Below are 17,166 nucleotides of genomic sequence, written 5' to 3' on the forward strand. Positions count from 1 at the left end.
GTAAATGTATTAACCCCTGACATATATTTTTCTCTTTTGAAATGTTTTAGAAGGTGGCAGTTATTATTGACTGCCAAAGGGTGGACTGTCAAAGTCAGAAAAATATCTCTATACACACTGCCATATTTGCACCTCATTCTGGTCCGCGCTGCGCATGCGTGCGCTCTCCCGTGCGTGCGCATACTCACAGTCGCGGGCACCCGCAGGCGCACGGTATGCGTATTTACGGTAGAGTTTATGTGATCGTAGCGTGCGACTCAATCGTTACATATTTTCAGTAATAATGTATTTTGTAGATCATGGTCCCTTTGATAGATTCTGAAAGTTTAGTTAATATAGCATGTTCCTGAACAGAGAGATCCCTCTTTGTATTGTACGAAGGGTCTAACAGGGGTCATACAGTGGTGTTTGGTACCCATCGGAAGAGTATTTAAATAGCAATATTCCGGTGTTGGTTTGGAGCGGATTAATCGCTCATGCGAATAGTTATGGACATAAGAAGTTTATGTCCATTTACTATTATTTGTTCTTATTTAGTCATGCGGCGGGAAACTCAGTATCCCACCCACCTGAACAGTTGGAAGCAGTCACAGCCCACCTGTATGAATCAACCTATGACCTTTTGTTATAATGCGAAGCCGAATTCCTGTGTCCAATAAACAATGAGATTGTAGGGACCATTGAATTGTATTGTGTGTGGGGCATAAATAGGCAGGCCGACCATATCCAGTTCACTCTCTTCAACGGTTCTCATTGCTGATAATCGGGAGCTGGATATCGAGGCGCATGCGATCGTTTCCCCTTGTGCGTAAGTGTTTCTCCGCAATCATATTGATCTTCTTGTTATTCCGAGCCAATCTCTCTCAATTTCTCTCTCTCTCTCTCTCCTTCTCTTTCTCTCTCATTTTCCCTTAAATTGTATTGTATTGTATTTCCTGTGTAGTTATCTGGTTAGGTAGTCTATGTTATATTGTAGTGTATGACTTGTATTGTGTTTAACTCTTTTGCAAGTATAGCATTCATAATATATATTTTAGGCGTTGGACCCTGAGCACGGTATCTGTGTGTTTCTTATAGTATTAAGTATTCTCAGAGCGTCGGTGACGCTCAAACAGCTTTTAAGGTAATAAGGTTATACTGTGTTGCATTTACTCTCTAACATTACACTAAGGTTTTACTGTACAATACACTGTTTATGGTTTAGATACAAAGGTTTAATATAGTGAGCGTCAGCGCCGCTGGTGACCTCCTCGTGGTCCCGAGCGTCCGCTACGCTATAGCGAATCATTACGTTAGTCAACAGCCAATAACGTGCCTGCCTGTGATCTCTTGGCCGTGAGTGAACGTGACGCTTGAGCGTCTCGATCACGGCAAAGCGATTGTTACGCAACTAGCGTACCCTTACGGTACTTCATACGTAGATAGCGTACAGTGTTCTTAGACCTCATAAAGGGTATTATATACGATAAATATTTAGCTTTATCAGTCCCTAGCATCCTCTAGGACGTAAGAGAAAAATATATAAATAATACTTGTGTCTCCTAATAGACAAACCAAGTACATAATCCCTTCTAATATAAATAGATATGCTATTAGCAATTAAAAAAAACACAAAAAAAAAGTTTTAAATTTTTTTTATTAGATTCTGCCAGCAAAGTGAGGCGGAATGAAATTGACGAAATTACTGTCGAAAAGCACTGTTGTCGAATCGACATTCTTCAATTGAATATACTTTTGTCGAAAAGCCGCATTTTTACCATTGCAGACATGTCGAATTTAACAACTGTCGAATTTCAAAAAGTCAAATCTGAAACGTCCATTTTTTTGTCAAAAAGTACTGTATTGCATTGTCGGAATTTTTTTTTGTGTCGAAAATGGCACGTTTTTCGATATTTGCGGCAATTCGACCGCAATTGCATATAACCCTGTAATCGCTAATTGCCTAGTTGTTCAAAAACCCATGCAATTTGATGTGGTCTTTGAATGTCGCAGAATATCTTACTTTGAAAGGTTAGCCTGTACTGCTGCATAATTGGCTGAACCCAAAAAACAAATGTGTGAAATTTTCTGGTAGGTAACTGTGTAGAGGCATTATTAGACTCGAGAAGCTTAATTACCATTGTGAAAGATGGGTTAGTAAATGCTTTAAACTTAAAGAACCAGCAAACAACTGTTGGTGTAACTTGCATACATGGTGATACCCACCATTATAATATTTCTAAAGTAAATATTGAGACCCCTTGTGGTGCAGTTACTGTTAACGTGGGAAGGGTCCCTTCTTTAGTACATGATGCTATAGCAGGGAGAGACCTTCCCTATTTTTAGAAATTATGGGAATCCCATATGGTCACAGGTATGAATGGTATAGAGCCAGTAGACCATCCTGGTGATATGCTGGCCACAGGTGTGACCTCAAAATCCTCAGACCCATTTCCTTTTGCTAGTATAGCTGGGGAAGCATGAGACAATGAGTTAAGTACCCCCGCCCCACCACCCCCCCGCAGCCTAACCCTCCCCACTGGTAACCTAACCACCCTCACCTTCCCGCAACCTAAACCTAACTCCCCTCTGCGGCTTACCTCTCCGTTAGGCCAGCAGTCACTCATTCGGGATCCCGGCCGTCGGGATGCCGACGCCGGGATTGTGATCTCAGTCGGGATGCTAGTGTCAGTATTTCAAACAAAATTAGGTGGTAAGTATGAGACAATGAGTAACAAAATTAGGTAGATGGTGCTGAAAGTATGCCTCAGCTTGAAGTAAGAAAGGATTTGTTTGCATCTGAACAGTTAAGGAACCCCACATTGATAAGAGCCAGAGAAAATGTTAAAGTTATCAATGAGGAACCAGCAGATCCTGATAACAGGCTTACGTACCCACAGGTGGCCCTCCGCAATGAGCTTTTGTACCAAGTGACAAAAAGGGGCGAGGGTATGGTGTTGGACCTAGCTCATGGCCACATCACAGCAGGACACTTAAGGGCTAGAAAAGACCACCAAGAGAATTTTGCAGCTGTTCTTTTGGCCCAGGGTGTATAAAGTTGTGACTGAATATTGTTCTTCCAGCCCTGAGTGCCAGTATCATGCTTCCAAACCCCATTTCAAAAGTCCCCTAGTGCCCATGCCTGTTATAGAGATCCCGTTTGACAGAATAGCCATGGACCTGGTTGGGACCTTATTAAAGTCTGCTCTGGGTTATGAGTATATTCTTATAACAGTGCATTATGCGGTATGCAGTTAATTTCCCAATTGTCGGGATCCCGGCAGTCGAAATACCGACGCCAGAATCCCAACAGCGAAAACAATGCCAGTGGTCAAAATCCCGACAGATGCCCAGTATTCCCTCTAGGGTGGTGGTCCTTTGCCACCACCCGAGGGGAAATAGAATAGTGTAGCGTGGCGAGTGCATGTTGGCGCTCGATGGTGGGATTTCGACTGTTGGAATTCCGGCATCAGTCTCCTGACCGTCAGGATCCAGATAGTCGGAAATTCATACTGAATCCCATTATGCTACTCGATATCCTGCGGCAATCCCTTTAATATGTCAATAAAGACAATAGTTAGGGAGATGGTGCATGTTTTAGTAAGGTGGGTATACAAAAAAAATTTTTTGACCGACCATGGTAATCCTGTGATGTCTAGAATTATGAAGGAATTATGCAAATTGTTTAAAAGTTACTCATCTGAGAACCTCAGTTTATCATGCTGAAACGGATGGGCTCAAGAGAGAGGTTCAACAAAACCTTAAAATGTATGCCTACAAAGGTTGCCGATAAGGATGGGAAAAACTGGAATTACTTATTGCCATATTTTATTTGGGTGTGGTTCATCAAATCGACAATGTCTAGGTCGACCACTATAGGTCGACAGTCACTAGGTCGACATGGATGGAAGGTCGACAGGGTTTCTAGGTCGACATGTGCTAGGTCGACAGGTCTAAAGGTCGACATGAGGATTTTTTTTTTTTTGTGTCGTTTTCTTCGTAGAGTGACCGGGATCCCAAATTAGTGCACCGCGTCCCCTCGCATGACTCGCCATGCTTCGGGCATGGTGCCTTCGCTTCGCTCGGCACACTTTACCGTTCCAATCGTAGTCCACGTGGATCGTTAAGTATGAAAAAAATCAAAAAAAGAAAAAAAAGGTGAAAAACTCATGTCGACCTTTAGACCTGTCGACCTAGCACATGTCGACCTAGAAACCCTGTCGACCTTCCATCCATGCCGACCTAGTGACTGTCGACCTATAGTGGTCGACCTAAACATTGTCGACCTAGACACTGTCGATCTTCAGACCGGATCCCTTTTATTTTGGCTATTAGAGAAGTACCTCAGTCTTCTACTGGATTCTCTCCTTTTGATCTGTTGTATGGGATACATCCCAAAGGGTTGCTAAATGCTGATAAAGAGACATGGAAAGGGCAGCCAACACCCTATAAAAGAATAATTGAACATGTATCGCAGTTGCAGGAAATTATTGCAGCAGTGGTGCCCATTGTCAAGAAACATATGGAGCAGGCCCAACAAGCTCAATATAGAGTATACAATAAGAATGCCAATCTACATACAGTACATTTGCCCCTCAGGATAGAGTTCCTGTTTGGATATCTGCAATGTAAAGCAAGTTTTTGGCTAAATGGCAAAGTCCATTTGAGATCAGGGAAAGAGTGAATGAGGTTAAATATAAAGTGTACCAAACACGCAAAAAGGAAACCTGAACAAATTTACTCTGTTACCATAAATAAACCCTGGAAAAATAAGGTAGCCCTGTCAGCTGAACCTTGCCCACCAGTAACTTCAATCACCACTGTTCTCGGAGTAAAGATGTCAGACACTGTCAGTTACTCAAAAGAACAAGCCTAAAGAATTCCTCATAAGTAACAGGGATGTGTTCTCAGCATTGCCCAGCCAAACGGCCATAATAAAGCATGACAGTCACAGAACCAGGGTCAAGGTCAACATAAAGCCATATCGTCCGACCTTAAGAGTCTACACAAACACAATACCATTCATTCAAAAACTCATGTAGACAGGTCATATATTAAAACTTTACAAATATTTTATAGTCTTATAAATACAATAAAACAATTTAAAATAAAAATAATAAAATGACTTGATTCAGTCTCTCTGGAATCCACCTTCTTTAGGGTGTCCATCAGCTAGCGGTTACTCATCTGGAGTGAAATTTCACATGCTCTACTATGTAATTCTTTTTTACATGATGATTTGTTGTAGATGAAGTAGTTCGCTTAAAGACTGGTTTCCGGCTGTCATTCGAGGGTTTGATTGGCAAAAGGATAATTACAGTAAATACAGCAATATGGAAATAGAAATGAATAGACCTGGAAGAAAAAGAATAAACATACTTACTCTTACAATCACTACATGTTTAAGCAGGTCATATTACAGACACACAGACACACACACACACACACAGGTTTACCAATGTTTTTCCCCTCCCCCCAAACACAGAAAAACCACCCATCTAAGGTGCCTCACAGCATATGGCACAATAAGAATAGGTGTAGGAGGACATTTGTACCCCACAACTAGTGGTCAGTTGCAGAACTTAACTAAAGTGAATTACGGTTCCAATAAGACTAGTGCATTGACAGAGGCAGCCAATCATGGTGCCAGCTGATGTTTATTATAATTTAAATAATCTCTTCCTATTCCTCTTCCTATATGATGCTCAGTACCTGTAGATATACTCACGTACAAGCTGGATACATACTTGTATAGTTTAATAGTGGGTTCAATTGCCAGTAGAAAAAATGGAGCACAAGTGTAAGAAATAGCCAGTTGCGTCACAATCCATGTGATGACATCATAAATTAATTTGTAGAATTTTGAGGAAATAAAGTAATGGCGAAAATTATTTCTCATCTGTAAATAAACACATTTGAGAGTCTGCTTAATATACAATTCTAGACATCAAATAACTGGTTTGTATTTGCATAGGTTAAAAAGTATATTGACATTTTATTAGAATTCATAAAACAGCTTACTTAAAAGGCCACATGCCCACATCTGACCAGCCACCCCCTGCTACCTCCCAGGATCACCCCCAAAATGTCCTTTCTCTCTGTCCAAATAGGTTCTGCGTTTAGCGGGAGACACCGTCTCAGTGTGAGTCAGACATATGCGAAGACTTAAAACTCTGGCTGTTTGCAGTCAAATCGACACTGAGGCCACCTCCTAAACCATGAATAATTAAGTTCGAGAACCAGGCAAAGGCAACATTGTCACCTTCGTTCAGCAACAGAATGTTAATTTTTTTTATAGGGATAGTTTTTAAAACAAGGGTTTTTTGGGTTTTTTTTGCATCCTATACATGCTCGGCCCAAAATACATTTTACTTAAACTAATTGGTTAACTCCCTAGTAGAGACACGAAACGGAAACACCTCCTGAAGTCACGCAGTGCGACTGCTGCATCCCCTGGGGTCTTTGAGAATTTTCCCATGTAATCCTAAAATTTTGGGGTACCATGGAACATGTCAAGGAATTGAAATTAACAATAAAAATTCCCTTATATCCATTTGAAGCTCCATGGCAGAGCTAAGACAAAGGATGTACACAAACAAAATAAATAAAAAGGTTGGGTTAAGAATACAGTGACTCTAAGGGTGTGTACAACATGGTGAGATCCTTGCTATGCCCAATTTTCACTTGCAATTTCCCTTGAACTCCCTGGAGTCCAGATAGCACAGATTTTGACTAACTTTTCTTGAGATATGGACTATGTGTGCTTACGATTTTGACTTATGAGATTTTGGCTTATGTGAGATGTCATTGACATGTGAGATGAACTAGATCAGGGCTGGCCAAACCAGTCCTCAAGATCTACCAACAGTTCACATTTTCCAGACCACCTAGCTGGTGCACAGGTGTAGTCATTACTAATTAAGATGTGCTGCAATCAGTCCTAACTGACAATTCTACAGATCTCCAGGAGGCCTGGAAAACATGAACTGTTGGTAGATCTCGAGGACCGGTTTGGTCAGCCCTGAACTAGATAGTACACCGATCTAGCAAGGATTGACTTGCCTGCACAGTCTATCTTTTCTTGCGATGCCGACCTGGTGGGACCGCGCATCGGGATCGAATCGGGATCGCAAGGTGACTTTCACCTTGCGATCTGCACTAACTTTTCTTGCGATTTTGACTATATAGTCAAAATCGAAAGAAAATATCTCACCGTGTGTACACACCCTAACACAGATAGTGTTTTGTTGTATTTTCATTGTACCATTTTATTAAATAACTCAGTGGTCCCCAAACTTCTTTTTTTTTTAAATTGAGTAATGTTTATTAATGGTTTACAATTATGCAATGCAATAAACAATAACAGACAATGCTTGCACTTGTCTCTCACTGTATGAGGACAAGCGATGTCGTATTCACATAGAGAACAGACTAGGCACCAACAACAAAAAAATATAAATGGCAAGCACACGGAAAAAGACAAAATGGGAAGAAAAAAAAAAAACACACAACTTGCAAGGAAAACAGTTGTGAACAGTTTAGATTTCAATAGAGGAGTGTCAGAATCTAAACCCCCATGCTTCCCCAACCTTGCTGCATAGTCCCAAATCTTAACTGCCTGAATAAATATAGGTAGGTCTGTACGGGAGAAGCGTCCCGCAAGCAAGGCTTGTAAAGGGGTGTGACCTGGTGAAACCTGAGAGATTAAACACACAGATCAATTCATTCACTACACTGTCCTGTTTCCACCCATGTAGGTAAGCCAGTTGAGCAAAAAAATAATAAAGTTTAAAATGCGAAAGGGCCAAACCCCCGGTACACCAAGATCTAGTAAGGGACCAGACCATAGAGGAGATCATGCTGTTTAACTTCCTAAATACAGACGCTGGGATATAAATGAAACTATTGAAATACATAAACGAATTTGGGTTGGACTACCATGTCTGAAGGTATACAAACAAAGGTTGCATATTCAAAGGTACACCCTAGAGCAGGCATTCCCAACCTCGATCCTCAAGGCACACTAACAGTCCTGGTTTTAGTGATCTCCAGGCTTGAACGCAGGTGACTGAATTAGTACCTCAGTTATTTTGATTTAACCATCTGTGCTGAAGCCTGGATATCACTAAAACCTGCACTGTTGGTGTGCCTTGAGGACCGCGGTTGGGAATGCCTGCCCTAGAGTATCAGAATTTTTTTCCATGGCACACCTATGCCATAATTTTATTACTGTGAAATTCAGCCAAACATTTTACAGATGTGTCCTCTTACATCTTTGCTCTGTCTGCTACATGTCGCGTTACACATATCGCGTGAGTGCCATGTGACGCAAAGTAATGTAATAGCACGCACAAGCAGTTTCTGCTGATTAAAATGATATACAGCAATGTAGAAACCTGGATAGAGAAAAGTCAATTAAGAGCAGATAGGAGTGGTGCTAATACCAAGCAGGAGTTTCAACCTTCAAGTACATTATGGACCTCATTCAGCAAGGATTGCAGTTTCTGCTAAAAAGCAGTTGCTGTGATTAAATAGTTGCCACCCAGAAAAAGAGAAAACACCCATTGCAGAAATTGTGAATACATTGCAATGTGCGTTCTAATCACAAAACCATACACAATTATCGAACATCGAAGATTTTTCCCTTCCGCACCAGACAAGGTCGTCCACAATTCTAGCAACGGATGAGGCTGGAAGTGGTCATCACTGACGTCAGAGACCCTTCTGAAAAACGACTGGGCACGCCTGCATTTTTCAGACACACCCAAAAAACGGCAGGTTTCCGCCCAGAAATGCCGGCTTCCTGGCAATCAAACAGCGACTGTACTGAGATTACGATCTGTACGCAATTTGTCGCTATTTCCCCTCACACGTTCGCAATGCAAATGCTACACATGCGCAGTCGTTCAATAAATCGATTCTCAAATTTTGCAATCCAACCAGGATAAGGCCCTATACACATAAATACAGGGGAAAGGATGGGGGGTGTTAAATTCAAAAGGTTCACTAAAAGGACTGATAAGAGGTCCAATTACCTTTACTGTTTGAACAATAACAAAATACAGTAATAAATGAATGTGTCAGGTGCCAGTTTGGTGTCCAGGAAAAACAAAACAAAGCACAGACACCATAACACTGAATTATGAGAACTGGGGCACTGTCTGAAAAGAAGGTAATAAAAACACATCTTTGGAATGCTAGCAGAAGCAGGTTTCTCAAATTTAGGTCTGCACTATAGTCTGCACTATAGACTGTACCTCTTCCAAATCCTATAGTAAACATGTTTAACATGAAGATGCACTTTGATACCTTGCATCTGTGCAAAGACCTCTGTTGGGTAAATTTACTAAGATGGGAATTCTATTTAAGATAAGATGTTGCCCATAGCAACCAATCAGATTCCAGGTATTATCTTCTAGAAGGTGCTAGATAAATAGAGAAGTAGAATCTGATTGGTTGCTATGGGCAACATCCCACCAAAAGATCTGAAGTAGGTGGCAGAGACCAAGGACGTGCCAGAAGCATTTACCAAGTGCCTTAAACCATGAACAATAAGACCAAAACGGAAAGATTGCTATGACCTCTCAAGCTTCTTTCCTCATTCTCTGGGGGGATGTAGGCAATGAGAGGGAAAGAATGGAAGACATACCCCAGCTGTAAAGTCTATGGTATCAAGACAGCATATATTATTTTTTTCTAGGTGTCTTGGTGACAGAATAGAGCCAAGCTACCTTGGTGTTTGAAATAAAAACCATCAGGGCTATTTGAAAAAGTCCAAACTTTAGTACTAACATCAAAACAAATTGTCTTTTGTCCTGAATTGAGTGTCATAACTATCCTGGGTTTTTTTCTGCAGAATCTTCCCATATGCTAATCAAGTCTTACAGGGCAGATTGTATGTCACTTGCAAGTGTGCTTGAGTGGCACAAAAGATATAGTGACAGTTGTGAGGATGCTGAAGATCATGAATGTCCTGGAAGGCCTTGCACATCGAGAACAAATAATAATAATAATAATGTAAAGTGAATTTACATTTTTTATATAAAAGTTATTACCTGTGATGAAACACAGAACTTCCTGTACGATCCTGAGACAAAATGCCAATCCACGCACAGGAAACACCATCAACACCAAGAATGAAGAGCGCATATCAGCCCCTAGATAAAATATTACTACAGCCCTCTCCACTGAAACGAGCTATAGCCATACATTCTGAGCTTTTCAGGAAAATCTTTAGACCAGGATTCACTTTCCCCTGGTCTCAAACAATGGCTGACTCATTTCCCTAATTTGACTACAGTATGGTGAATCTATTGGGTCATTCCATGTGACTTAGATTTCATGTTCATTTTAAAAGTTTAAATGCACCACACACAAAAATAAAGCTGAAATTCAACATTTTAAAAATATATGACAATTATATGGGGTAGATAGCTATAATTAATGCTTAGAAGCAGGGGGGGAAAAGTACACTCTAAAATGAACTATAGGAGCTGAGGGGACTTATATATGTATTTAAACCTGCTCTCCTAATTATTTTTACAATAAGATTGTTATACTACACACTTATAATACCCTAAATTTATGATTGACACAGACAAAAAAAACTGATGATTGTTAACCAAACCAATTTTGACATATTATATTTCTGTTCACAGTCAAAGGGCTCTGATAGAAATTACTAAAAGCTGTAGAATCCACATGAATTAATCAATGTAGGTCGTTTTATCTTCCTAATTACTGTAAATAAAATAATGACAAAAAAACTTAAGACTGGGCAAGAAAATTATGTAACTCATGTCACACATGTAACATGAGTCACGCAACATGCAACACGTTACAATATATTTATTGTTTTTTTTAAATGATACCCTTATAATATACTTTCAGCTATTTCAGCATTACAATATACGATCTTATTGCAGCATAAATATACTAAAATGTTACATAGTTACATAGTTGTTGAGGTTGAAAAAAGACAATTGTCCATCGAGTTCAACCTATATTATAAATAGTTCAACCTATATTATAAATGTTAGCGGTTATGTTCTGTGTCCTGTTTTTCATGGAATGAACCTTTTACAAGCCCTTTCCACCTATGTAAAGACACTTCCCGCCTCAAGATATATGGACATGTTTTTGAACGTCTTTCATTGGAGTTATTATTCTCTGCATACTGTAGGAGTTTTATCAGCCTCAGTCCTTACTTCCATTGCCCCAAATACTTCACCTGACTATGTCCCTCTCTCCCACTAAGGTTTTCTAAGGGGAGCAAAAAGTTACTATGGCTCCATCTGTAGCTACTAGAAAGTGCATTCTTCGGATGTGGATCCAACCGAGCCCCCCTACTCTAGACATGGTTAAGGAGAAATTATTATTTTTAATGCGTATGGATTGGTTGGAGGTCTCTCTCCAAAAAGAGGGTCGTACAGCTCAATTCTTCGCATTTTGGGAAGCTTTAACGATTCCCAACTGCCATCTGTAAAACGATAAATTCAAAATTGTTTCCATTAAAAACACTCTGGTACAAATCTCTGGACTTTTTACAAGACCCACCCCCGATTACTACATAACTTATTACTTAGTGTCTGGCCTTTTCGTTCCCCTATGTTTAACTATATTTAATTGATATCAGACATTTATGTGCTGTCATTTTCTTTGTTACTAATGTAATCACTATCATGTTTATTAATATTCATCTTCTTATTCAGATATTTCATGTATGTTCAAGCTGTATGAAAATTTTTCTGCTGTTATTTACTCGAATAAAAGTATTTTTTAAAAAGGAAGCATGCCAAAGCAAACACAAAATCAAAGCCAGAACACACATCACCACATTATATATAAAAAAAAATGTTCTAGAAACTGTGTGGGAAAGAGCCAGAAGAAATAGGCCAGAGTTGCAGCATCCTCCATCAGGACAACGCACCAGCCCACACAGCTCTCTATGAAGCAGGTTTTGGCCGACAAACAGATTGCAGTGCTAGAACACTCTCCATACTCGCCAGACCTAGCATTGTGTGACTTCTTTTTTTTCCCTAAAGTTAAACCTGTACTCAATAGAACCTGTTTTACATTAGTTACTGAGGTAAAGAAAAAACAACTGAGCTGTTGAGGCAGCTGACAGATAATGGGCTACAGCACGGCTTTGACCCATGGAAAATAAGAATGCAGTGGTGTATGGATGCAGAAGGGGAGCACACAGAATGGAAACATTAATATAATGAAATGTAAATTATAGCATTAAGGCCCGTACACACTGGCCGATATATCGGCCGTTCTCTTGAACGGTCGATATATCGCGGGTCCGTCGGCCAGTGTGTACCCCCGATACGTCTGTGTACTCCGTCGTTCACAGATGTATCGCGTCGGCCCGGCAGCACAGCCGACGGCCAATATATCTACCGTACACATGCTGCGGCGGCCGGCGGTGATTGACAGCTGAACTGGGCGGGCGTGTGTACACGCCCGCCCAGTTCATGACGTCAGTCCCCGACGGACCGGCAGTGTGTATGCACAGCACACTGCCCGATCCGTCCATAGATATATCTGCAGATCAATTGATCTGCAGATATATCTTTCCAGTGTGTACCCACCTTAAGTCTTGTTATTTAACAGCAATCTCATATCTGCTCAAGAGGGGTGAAAGTTGCAAAACCATTTTGATATCGTCCAAGGTCTATATTCCTTCTCTTTACTCATATAATATGGTTTATTTAATAATCACACTCCATACTTTTTTTTTCCTGTTAACCCATTCATGAAGTCTGCCATGATATTTAAGAAGGAAAATATAAAATAAGAATTTACTCACCGGTAATTCTATTTCTCGTAGTCCGTAGTGGATGCTGGGAACTACGTAAGGACCATGGGGAATAGACGGCTCCGCAGGAGACTGGGCACATCTAAAGAAAGATTTAGGACTATCTGGTGTGCACTGGCTCCTCCCCCTATGACCCTCCTCCAAGCCTCAGTTAGGACACTGTGCCCGGAAGAGCTGACACAATAAGGAAGGATTTTGAATCCCGGGTAAGACTCATACCAGCCACACCAATCACACGTATAACTCGTGATAGGAACCCCGGTTAACAGTATGATAACAAAAGGAGCCTCTGAACAGATGGCTCGCAATAATAACCCGATTTGTGTAACAATAACTATTTACAAGTATTGCAGACAATCCGCACTTGGGATGGGCGCCCAGCATCCACTACGGACTACGAGAAATAGAATTACCGGTGAGTAAATTCTTATTTTCTCTGACGTCCTAGTGGATGCTGGGAACTCCGTAAGGACCATGGGGATTATACCAAAGCTCCCAAACGGGCGGGAGAGTGCGGACGACTCTGCAACACCGAATGAGAGAACTCCAGGTCCTCCTCAGCCAGGGTATCAAATTTGTAGAATTTTGCAAACGTGTTTGCCCATGACCAAGTAGCAGCTCGGCAAAGTTGTAAAGCAGAGACCCCTCGGGCAGCCGCCCAAGATGAGCCCACCTTCCTTGTGGAATGGGCTTTTACAGATTTAGGCTGCGGTAGTCCCACCGCAGAATGCGCCATCTGAATAGTGCTACAAATCCAGCGCGCGATAGTCTGCTTAGAAGCAGGAGCACCCAGTTTGTTGGGTGCATACAGGATAAACAGCGAGTCAGTTTTCCTGACTCCAGCCGTCCTGGAAACATAAATTTTCAGGGCCCTGACTACGTCCAGTAACTTGGAATCCTCCAAGTTCCCAGCAGCCGCAGGCACCACAATAGGCTGGTTCAAGTGAAACGCTGATACCACCTTCGGGAGAAACTGAGGACGAGTCCTCAATTCTGCCCTATCCATATGGAAAATCAGATAAGGGCTTTTATAGGACAAAGCCGCCAATTCTGACACACGCCTGGCCGAAGCCAGGGACAACAGCATGACCACTTTCCACGTGAGATATTTCACATCCACAGTCTTAAGTGGTTCAAACCAATGTGATTTCAGGAACTCCAAAACCACATTGAGATCCCAAGGTGCCACTGGGGGCACAAAAGGAGGCTGAATATGCAGAACTCCCTTGACAAAAGTCTGAACTTCAGGCAGGGAAGCCAGTTCTTTCTGGAAGAAAATCGACAGGGCCGAAATCTGGACCTTAATGGACCCCAATTTGAGGCCCAACGTCACCCCTGCTTGTAGGCAATGCAGGAATCGCCCCAGTTGAAATTCCTCCGTTGGGGCCTTCCTGGCCTCACACCAAGCAACATATTTTCGCCAATGCGGTGATAATGTTTTGCGGTGACATCCTTCCTGGCTTTGATCAGGGTAGGGATGACTTCCTCCGGAATGCCCTTTTCCTTCAGGATCCGGTGTTCAACCGCCATGCCGTCAAACGCAGCCGCGGTAAGTCTTGGAACAGACAGGGCCCCTGCTGCAGCAGGTCCTGTCTGAGCGGCAGAGGCCAAGGGTCCTCTGAAAGCATCTCTTGAAGTTCCGGGTACCAAGCTCTTCTTGGCCAATCCGGAACCACGAGTATAGTTTTTCACTCCTCGCCTTCGTATTACCTTGGGAATGAGAGGCAGAGGAGGAAACACATAAACCGACTGGTACACCCACGGTGTTACTAGAGCGTCCACAGCGATCGCCTGAGGGTCCCTTGACCTGGTGCAATTCCACCTGTGGTCTTTCCCACCGGTTTACCAGTATTTGGAAGACTTCTGGATGAAGTCCCCATTCTCCCGGGTGGAGGTCGTGCCTGCTGAGGAAGTCTGCTTCCCAGTTGTCCACTCCCGGAATGAACACTGCTGTCAGTGCCAACACATGATTTTCCGCCCATCGGAGAATCCTTGTGGCTTCTGCCATTGCCCTCCTGCTTCTTGTGCCGCCCTGTCTGTTTACATGGGCGACCGCCGTGATGTTGTCTGATTGGATCAGTACCGGCTGGTTCTGAAGCAGGGGCCTTGCGTGGCTTAGGGCATTGTAAATGGCCCTTAGCTCCAGAATATTATACTTTCTTTCTAGGAGCTCAGGAGAGCCCCTAGTGTGCATCCAGCTCAGCCGGGCACAGAAATCTAACTGAGGCTTGGAGGAGGGTCATGGGGGGAGGAGCCAGTGCACACCAGATAGTCCTAAATCTTTCTTTAGATGTGCCCAGTCTCCTGCGGAGCCGTCTATTCCCCATGGTCCTTTCGGAGTTCCCAGCATCCACTAGGACGTCAGAGAAATTTTTTTTTGCCATATTGCTTGGTCATTGTGAAATATAACCTCAGTTGTAATCTAACAGGGAACTCTGAGCCAATGGCCCAATTATAATAGAAACTGGCAAGATACTACCTGGGCTATTTAAACAATATGTATGTTCATTCAAAATGTACAGTTCATGGTTCAGTGTGACAGTTATACAGGGTATATATTTTTCAAAATTGTGACATGTATAAAGAGGATGTACAGCAAAGTAAAGACTTGTTATAACATGGTTAATATGTTATTCACATTTTTCTTTGCATCAAATTTTTTGTTTTGAATTACACACTTAAGGACATGTTTTCTAAGCCTTGGAGATATAAAATGGATGGAGATAAAGTACCAACCAACCAACCTATTTTTCAAACACAGCCTATAACTTGGCACTTAGAAGCTGACTGGCTGGTACTTTACCTCCGTCCACTTTATCACTCTCCAGTGCTTAGTAAATTGACCCCTTAATTTTTTTGACTTGTCTAACTTGCTCTATACAGGTTGAGTATCCCATATCCAAATATTCCGAAATACGGAATATTCCGAAATACGGACTTTTTTGAGTGAGAGTGAGATAGTGAAACCTTTGTTTTTTTGATGGCTCAATGTACGCAAACTTTGTTTAATGCACAAAGTTATTAAACATATTGTATTAAATGACCTTCAGGCTGTGTGTATAAGGTGTATATGAAACATAAATGAATTGTGTGAATGTAGACACACTTTGTTTAATGCACAAAGTTATAAAAAATATTGGATAAAATTACCTTCAGGCTGTGTGTATAAGGTGTATATGTAACATAAATGCATTCTATGCTAAGATTTAGGTCCCATCACCATGATATCTCATTATGGTATGCAATTATTCCAAAATACGGAAAAATCCCATATCCAAAATACCTCTGGTCCCAAGCATTTTGGATAAGGGATACTCAACCTGTATTAGAGATCACTTACCACTGGCTTAATAGTAAAATGGGAGTTATGCTTACCAGTCTTGCAAATATGTTAAGTCCAACTAGTCCTTAGTATAAAGATTACCTTTCCTTATGTTTACTTCTCTTTAAGATTAAAATAAAGATAATGATGGAGAGCTAAATATGTTAATCATGTTATAAACAGAATACTACAGTCTTGTCTAATTTTCTCCCAGTGCTGCCACTTTACCACTTCCCCTCATGACAGAGTACTTCTGTTCACAATAATAGGATTTTAAATACCTACCAGTAAATCCTTTTCTCATAGTCCATAAGGGATATTGGGGACAGAATTAGTACGATGGGGTATAGACGGGTCCAAAGGAGCCAGTGCATTTTAAATTTCTTCAACTGGGTGTGCTGGCTCCTCCCCTCTATGCCCCCTCCCACAGGTCAGTTATAGGTAAAACAGTGCCCGAAGGAGAATTACATACTTGAGAGAAGGAAAATAACAACAAGAATGGTGGTGAGATTTATACACCAGCACACCAAAACATAACCAGGCCAGCAACGGCTGGCAACATTAACAGCAACAGCTGAACAGGTAACACGTAACAGAGAACCTGCAGAAGTAACCGCACAGAGGCGGGTGCCCAATATCCCTTTTGGACTTATCTGGAATGCCAGATCTGTCTGTAATAAACTGGTCCCCCAACCAATACCTTTTAATCTCAAATTCCTTGCATCTCCTAGCTATCACTGAAACTTGGATTACCCCCTCTGACACAGTTTCTCCCGATGCTCACTCTGCAGGGAGTCTGACAATCTCACACACCCCCCGACTTCCTCTACCAGTAGGTGTCCCCCAAGGTTCTGTTCTTGGGCCTCTCCTTTTCTCTCTCTACACATCCTCATTAGGTGAGCTCATTAGCTCTTTTGACTTAAAATACCATCTCTACGCGAACGATACTCAAATCTACGTTTCGTCCCCTGACCTCTTCCCTGCTCTCCTCACTCGTATCTCCAACTGTCTCTCTGCTATCTCCTCCTGGATGTCCCAGCGC

The 17,166-nt window shown here is 41.8% G+C and overlaps 1 protein-coding gene across 4 annotated transcripts in view; it reads right to left on the reverse strand.

Moving 5' to 3' along the window:
* MBOAT1 (membrane bound O-acyltransferase domain containing 1) overlaps window positions 1–17,166 on the reverse strand; it is a 186,817-nt gene that overhangs the window by 34,883 nt on the left and 134,768 nt on the right. For 2 of the 4 annotated variants that reach the window (XM_063923240.1, XM_063923239.1), the window contains exons 12-13: window positions 5,727–5,878; window positions 5,131–5,334 (exon numbers count right to left, since the gene is read on the reverse strand). In XM_063923240.1, coding sequence (XP_063779310.1) covers window positions 5,163–5,334; window positions 5,727–5,878 — 324 coding nt within the window. In that variant the 3' untranslated portion in view covers window positions 5,131–5,162. Of the gene's footprint in view, window positions 1–5,028; window positions 5,335–5,726; window positions 5,879–17,166 lie in introns of those variants that run through there. The other 2 variants (XM_063923238.1, XM_063923241.1) reach the window with 1 other exon arrangement.

This window comes from Pseudophryne corroboree, chromosome 5 (genome assembly GCF_028390025.1).
Source record: "Pseudophryne corroboree isolate aPseCor3 chromosome 5, aPseCor3.hap2, whole genome shotgun sequence".
Classification (NCBI taxonomy): Eukaryota; Metazoa; Chordata; class Amphibia; order Anura; family Myobatrachidae; genus Pseudophryne; species Pseudophryne corroboree.